At 38.6% G+C, this 7,259-nt stretch overlaps 1 protein-coding gene across 1 annotated transcript; it reads right to left on the bottom strand.

Moving 5' to 3' along the window:
• Positions 1-285: 285 nt before the first annotated feature.
• Positions 286-6,549, bottom strand: LOC110865026 (protein NLP7). Its single transcript, XM_022114214.2, has 6 exons — positions 6,324-6,549; positions 5,197-5,645; positions 5,049-5,096; positions 3,850-4,972; positions 669-2,880; positions 286-600 (listed from the first exon to the last, which is right to left on the bottom strand). The coding sequence occupies exons 1-5, from the start codon at positions 6,547-6,549 to the stop codon at positions 2,279-2,281; spliced, it is 2,448 nt and encodes an 815-aa protein (XP_021969906.2). The 3' UTR covers positions 286-600; positions 669-2,278.
• Between the last annotated feature and the right edge of the window lie 710 nt (positions 6,550-7,259).

Below are 7,259 nucleotides of genomic sequence, written 5' to 3' on the forward strand. Positions count from 1 at the left end.
GTTATAGTTGCAGGGGTATTTTGGTAATTATATAGTAGTGCATATTAGTTTTTGGTGTTGCAGGGGTATTTTGGTAATTATACAGTAGTGGTATATATACAGCAGTGACATATATAAGTTTTGGCTGTTGCAAGGGTATGTCTATACACACCACTGCACTTTGGCACCAAATACAATAAGGACTGAACATTTGTTATGGGTCAATACACACCACATACAAGGGACTGCATCTAAAGTGTCAATGGTCACTGTAGTGGACTGTTTTGCACAATAATGGACTGCATATGCAATAAGGGAATTCTGGTTTTTCATTCATAAGTTCAATATCGTACAACCAAATTCAATGACTACTTCAACATGTACATCCATATGGCAATGACAAAAAAACAGAGTAAACACAAATGGTTGCTTCCACGTGGACTCTTTACCATGAATTTGACTTTTCAGCATCTTGTTCTCTTCTAATAACAACTTGTTCTGCAATTGCAAATTCTCATTCTTCAACTCTTCGTAACTTACAGGACTTGAACTGCAATTTGAATGAGCTTCAAATAATTTGTCGAAATCTTGTTTCCACATAAAGAACTTGCAATCGGATAACTACAAACCAATATTACCACTTCAGTTTCAACAAAAAATTAAGTTCAATAGATAATTAAACAACTTACGGGCCATTGAGGGCAACCATAAAATTGATCACCATATCGAATACTTTTTCGTCCAGCCATGCGAAGAACAGGAACAATTTCATGATGACAATACAAGTTTCCATCCAAATCGACCTTGAATATTTTAGGGGTTCGGTTCACACTCCATGAAGAATTGGAAGAGGAACTCATGTCGATTAGTACTTAGGTTGTGTGTATCACTTTAACGATTTGAACATATGCTTCAATTGGGCTTGATTCGATGAGAGAACGGTTGCTTGATGAGGAAATTAGGGTTCGTTTATCATCTGTTGTGTTATAAAGGAAAGGAAGGAGATGAAGGGGCTTGACACATAATCGCCACGTAATGATGTCCAGGTAAGCAAGGTGGTGACACGTAGGATTAAAACTAACAGAGTTAATGATTTGTTAACAGAGTGCTGCCAGCACAACCTGAATGTCAAGTTGGAGGTGCCGGGCGTCAAAGTGTTAGTTGGGGGGTGGCAACGGCCAAAGGTCGATAGTTGAGGGTGATAAAATCCAATAACCCTTCATTTTATTATATTTTTGAGTTAAAATAACAACTTAACTGTTTACCGTTTTACGTAACCTTTTAATGATTCAATTAAAAGGCTACCTAATGGGATGGTGCTCCATTGGTAAAGGCAAAACCTTTAAACACTTTGGGAGAGCGGGAGGTCTTGGTTTCAAGTCTCATAGACAACAAGGAATAAAAGAAATTTGCCGTTCAAAAAAAAAAATTAAAAGGCTACTTCTAAATGAGTCAGCACTACTAACTATGTTTAATTCAGTGACAGTGACAGGATACCTCTAAATCAGTCAGTTTGTTAATGCTGAATGAAAATTTTACCTCTTTATCCATATATCAGGTGAGCAAATATCGGGTCGTAAGTAGGTATTCATTTTGGTTATGCTTTTCATCCCATTTCGGGTTCAGGTCGGTTTCAGTCCAAGAACCTTAAAGAATAGGACGTGCCCAGCCCAGGTGGGTGGCCCGTAACGTAGATAATTAGGGATATAGTGATGACTGCATTTAGATGGAATATAGTTTCTATACTTTTCAAGTTCTAAACAACAGAACTTACAATCTCTGTAATAGATCATCTTCTTCAGTTGTTTGCTGCTGCTTTCATCAATTGACGACTATTGTTTGTTGTCTTCTTTCCGAATTTGATGAAAGTAATACAAATTGGGTTAGATAATAGTATTTTTGAACCACAATAAAGACGTTTGCTTCACATACCTTCAAATCTAGAAGAAATGGAACGAGTTTGGTGTAATCTGGAACCAAACGGATTCAACTTGGAATTAAATTCATCGAGTTTGGTGTTATGATAATCGGGTTCGGTTTTTTGGTGAAAACCGATCAACCCGAATGCTGCTGGAACCAATACCCGAGATAGCCTTTAGGGCCGGTCTTCGGTTCTTTAATTTTATAATTCTCGGGTTTTGGGTCGGGTCGGTTCCTGGGCTTTGCTCACCCCTAACAGCCTCAGCCGGCCACTCACGCACCACCTCCTCGACCCACTACCACCAACCCATCAAGCTAAGCCAAGTCAGTCCTCTTAATGACTCCGTAAGGGGCACCGTAATTTTTATAACTCTAAGGTCTAAGCATCAGGGTTCTGACTGGCAACGGGCCAAACCGATAGCCTAACCACAGTCTGAGCATCTGGTTGTCTAAAAGCACCCAATGATGCAGTCAAGTCATTGTCGCATGCAATCAATATTATATCACCATCTTCATCTTCATATTTCAGGCTAAAGCTTCCCTCGCTTAGCTGGAACCGTGTTGCAACCAGCTTCTCCAACTTTGCCAGTCCATCTGAAAGTCTAAATGAAAACTTCACGGTATCCTTTCTGTATGTTACCTTAATCGTATACGTGTTTGCTGCAGCATTCTTGATATGCTTGTCTTTGACGGTTGTCTCAGGCTTCGCACGTCCGTCAGGCGGATCTTTTCGTTCCGTCGGGTGCAGTACAAGTTGGGACGTATGCTTATTGTGTTGTGTAAGAGTGGCAGGATCATGAGTAGCGTTTGTTGCATTAGAAGTGCCTAGAACCAGGGTCGTAAGAGCTCTGTCAGATGCATGGGCGGCGGCATCTGTTTGATCCGGATTTAGAAGGGGGTCGGTTTCATTGGGAGTCCGGCTATATGGCCACCTTGGTATACCATGACTCCTGCAAATGCGCTTTAAAGTAGACCTGCTGACTGCACACACAATGTAAAAGGTCAAAGGTGAAACTGAGAATATTAGAAGGAAAGGTGGCAAATAATGACATTACTGGAGGTGGCAAAATGGACGGGTCAGACTGGCATGATTAACAATAGTGGTGTGTACAGTTCGGTCAACCTCAAGATATTGAGAACCTCAACCTAAATCACATCTAGCGGTTAACCCCCCATTAGTGGTTAATCGCGGTGAGTTATGGCCAAAATTAAACTTCTCATCATCCCCAAAGGGTATATATAGGGTTTACAATAAATACAAAATAACAAACAATATATTTTCTAGGAACAGACACGTTGACTTTATGTATTCTAATAAGTTCAGTTGACCGTGTTACTTTGAAGTACCAAACCTAAAACAAACCACATAATGGGGAGCAACGAACTGTCTTTGTCGGTTCAGTTAACCGCATTTTTTAAAAGCACCAAGGGTTTTAATAAGGAGCACCAAAAGCTATATAAATCCACAATGGAAGGTTAACATGTTTTCGGTTCGGTTCACAGTCCAGTTTCATGGCAGTTCTTTTAAACAGCCGTAGATCAAAACAGGTATTTTAAGTGCAGGACAGGACTAGCCAGATACATATTTTTATAAATAAGTATAATATATATAAGTAGAGACCCCCAAGTCTTCAACTTGCTACTTTCTGGGTTACCCAAGTATGAATATGGTTTCATTTAAACCAATTCAGGCCAAAAAGATATTTGAGTAATTGACCAGTGTGTTAAGTGACTAGAAATCTATATTAATGACGGTCTAACTTCCTTCAATGATTTTGTTTAGTTGACTTTTGCATTTGAATACACATCAAATGAGTTTCAACCCATTTTGACCCGTTTCATTTTTGTTGAATCTTTTAGTTTAACTAGTTAGAAATAAACCATAACCTAAATCGACCCACAGGGTCAAACTTGCCACCTCTAGCCATCATAAACAGTCTATAAACTCACCATGAAGGCTCTCTGCAGCTTCCTCCATCGTTTTTCCGTAATATTTTCTAATTTCCTCTAAACTAATTGACTTGTCAGTTCTCTTCCTTTTTCTAATTGGTTCGTTCGAAAAGTCAATGTATTTCCCACTCCTTTTCCCTGTATTTATATCAACATCCTGAGTCCCTACATCCATATAAGGAACAACAACGTTCGGGTTTGTTCCCGCAGCAGCAGAATTTGATGGCTTATCTTCCTCTAAACTAATTATCTTTTTTCTAATTGATTGTTCGGAATAATCAATTTCTTTTATCAGCAATCCCCCTGCGTTAATATCAACATCCTTCTCGTTTGCTCCTGCAGCAGCAGAATTTGATGGCTTATCTTCATCCATATGATCCACATGATTTGATTCACTCGGCTGCTTTGAGCATGCGACGTCAACATTGCAGTCATTATTTCCGTTCTCTGCCAGTAGATTTAGATTTTCCAAGTCTGGTGGCACCTCTCGTTTTTCAGTCAAAGTTGGAGACTCGAGATTCCAAGTAAGCGGAATTCCCCCGATGACTTGCGGTGACGATATATCACCTAGTTCTATCCTAGAAGCATTTTTTAAATGCTGTTTAACGGTTTTCACTAAACTTTGTAGGTCTGTCTCGTTTTCATTCTGTGTTGATAGAAATAACTCTATAACATATTCACCGTCCACTTCAGGACCCTTGAGATAGATAGCTAAACAACTAGTTATTCCATGCATACGTGCATACGCAACCAAGGGGTATTCATCTTCACCGAGTTTGCTTACATCTCCACAAAAACATAAACCGTGAGACGACAATGATCTTCCAACAATTCCTTGGGAGTTGTCCAGGTGTCGCGATCTACAGGTTTCGTGGAATCCCCACATGCTCAAATCTCGTACGTAGAACGGTAGAGCAGCGGTTGACATGCAGACTTTCCCTATACAGTTTCTACTAAAGCTACTACAACTTCTTTCTAGATTTCCGGAACTGGCAACGACACTACTGTATCCACACGGACCCCACGTCTGAGCTAGAGGTATATTATGAATATCGCATACTGTCTTTAAAGTCCTGAAGATTTCATCCAATTCAAGTTGCCGTTTTTCATCTCCAGCACGTGCCTGAAATTTTAAAGATAACTTCACATGAAATAACACACATACACATGCAAATTATACATGTATGTACACAACTCACGTAAAAGCTCGTATCCTCAAGCACGTTTGGAGACTTCAGATTCTCTTCCTGCAAAGTAGAATATAATCAGTTTTAAAAAATGAACAAAATTGCCATAACCACAGAGAAAAAAATACGCATGTATGTATGCATGCATGTATCGTGCTACCTTCAGTGCTCTTGAGACTTGTCGAACCTCGAAAGCATAATCAGTATACTTTGATGATGTTATGAGTTCGAGTACGCCTACACAGCAACCACTGCGAGGTTCAAATACAGGCAAATTGATATACCCATGCATGTCCAAACTCCATTCTGGCAACTTTTGGCGATAAACACGACCAGGAGGGCCTAGTTCTTCTCTATGCTCCCCATCCACGACAAACACGCGCTGCTCAGATTCCAACCTATACTTGTAAAGGCCTTCGTCAATCGCACCAAGACCAAAAGGTTGGTCCAAAGTCGTTAGCAAGCACCGCTTCATGACAGCAACAGGCGACCAAAACTGAACAAGCACACGTGGCTCACGGAAACTTAAAACCTTAAGTGCAGCTGTAACCTTCTCTTTAATTATCTGTGGGTCTATGATATTTTGATCCACCACCAGATTAGACGAACCTGTGAATATGTGAAGCACGTTATATAAAATTATGGTCAATTTTCACCAGATCTAGGTCACAACTAACAAACTTCAAACAATATAATAATCGAAAGTAATCCGAAGCAACACGACAAAATCAACGATGAGCTGTATGTGTGCGGCAATTTACTCACACATCACAATCACACAGTTGACTCAAATCACACAAGTCTTCTTCAAACATATATATAAAAATAAAAATAAAGCAGAGTTCACTTGTATTACAAAACTGCATTAGTCTTTCATGTTTCTATCAAACATGGCTAAACAAGAATCAGTTTCCATCTTCTTTATTTCCAAAATTAAGTCAATTTGCAAACCATAATTCAGTTATTCAATTTTTTAACAATGACACAATGTTATATAGTTTAGTGGTCAATTTATACCAGATCTAGGTCACAACTCACAACAAACAAACTAACTGGAAACAATATAATAATCGAAAATAATCCGAAGCACACGACTAAATCAACGATGAGCTGTATGTGTACGGAAATTTACTCACATTCATCCAGTTGACTCAAATCACACAAGTCAAGTCGTCTCCTAACATATATAAAAATAAAAACCCAGAGTCCAACTTAGGGTTATCCAAACAGTCAGATCAAAAGGAACCTAATTTGTGAATCTTCAACAAAAAATAAAATAAAACTTACTGGTAGGTAGAGGCGGTTGTGGTTGTTCAGCCTCTCTACTGCCAAAAACCCTAAGTGAGGTTAGATATCTTTGATTGTTATTATTATTATCTGGACTAGCAGAATAATAATAATAATCAGCAGAAGCAGAAACAGGCAGAGGTTCATGTATGCAAGTGTATCTTGATTTCAAAGCATCTAAAACCTTTGATTCACTGCTTGCAACTGGATCGATGGGGGTATTCATGTTCATTTTCTTCAACGTTTTACAGATCTCTTGTTTTGGGAAAGTAGTGATTTGCGTACAGGTTCATAAAGTTATGAACTCTATGTTTGAACTAATTTGTGGACCTGATCTTTATCGCTTTGTAGTTGGACCCCCAACAATAACAGTATATTGGCTATCATGGACGGTGGATGTCGGATGAGTTTGGTAGTCATACATAATATAAACGGGGATTTGACCTACCCGAGTTCGGTTGATATATTTAACCTTTTAGTTAAATAGTTCGGCTCGCTAATCCGTTTATCGTTTGACTCATTTTTTACAACTCGCTAATCTGATTGTCAGCCCTTTTGACACATATAGAAAATGTGTTAACGAGTTTACGTGTGTGCGTAGGTAGGGTTAGAAGTTTTTATTTTTTTTACACGGATAGATAAATATATGAGTTGTGTTCGAGTGGAACAATTTAACTTGTCAACATGAAACTCGTTAACCAAACGCGATTGACACACCTTCCTAGAAACATTGTTGTAAAGCTAAACCTGATCAATTGCCTAGAATATTAATAAAAGGGTCAAAAGTAATGAAAAACCACGATTTGTTGAATATTATTTAAATGTAAGTAAAGTCGTATGTTGTATACTTTTGATAAGAGATATTTGGTAATTATATAACCGTCTTTTTCTTTCTTATCTTTCTTCCATTCTTCCTCAAAAGTGAACAATTGAATT

This window comes from Helianthus annuus, chromosome 6, assembly GCF_002127325.2.
Source record: "Helianthus annuus cultivar XRQ/B chromosome 6, HanXRQr2.0-SUNRISE, whole genome shotgun sequence".
NCBI lineage: Eukaryota > Viridiplantae > Streptophyta > Magnoliopsida > Asterales > Asteraceae > Helianthus > Helianthus annuus.

What these genes read in the sequence shown, in the direction of transcription:
- LOC110865026 (XM_022114214.2), bottom strand. Translation starts at nt 6,549, where the DNA reads ATGAATACCCCCATCGATCCAGTTGCAAGCAGTGAATCAAAGGTTTTA. An exon ending in ACAACCGCCTCTACCTACCA is followed by an intron (nt 5,646 to 6,323) that starts GTAAGTTTTATT and finishes ACATATTCACAG; the next exon opens with GTTCGTCTAATCTGGTGGTG. An exon ending in AAGTCTCAAGAGCACTGAAG is followed by an intron (nt 5,097 to 5,196) that starts GTAGCACGATAC and finishes TCTACTTTGCAG; the next exon opens with GAAGAGAATCTGAAGTCTCC.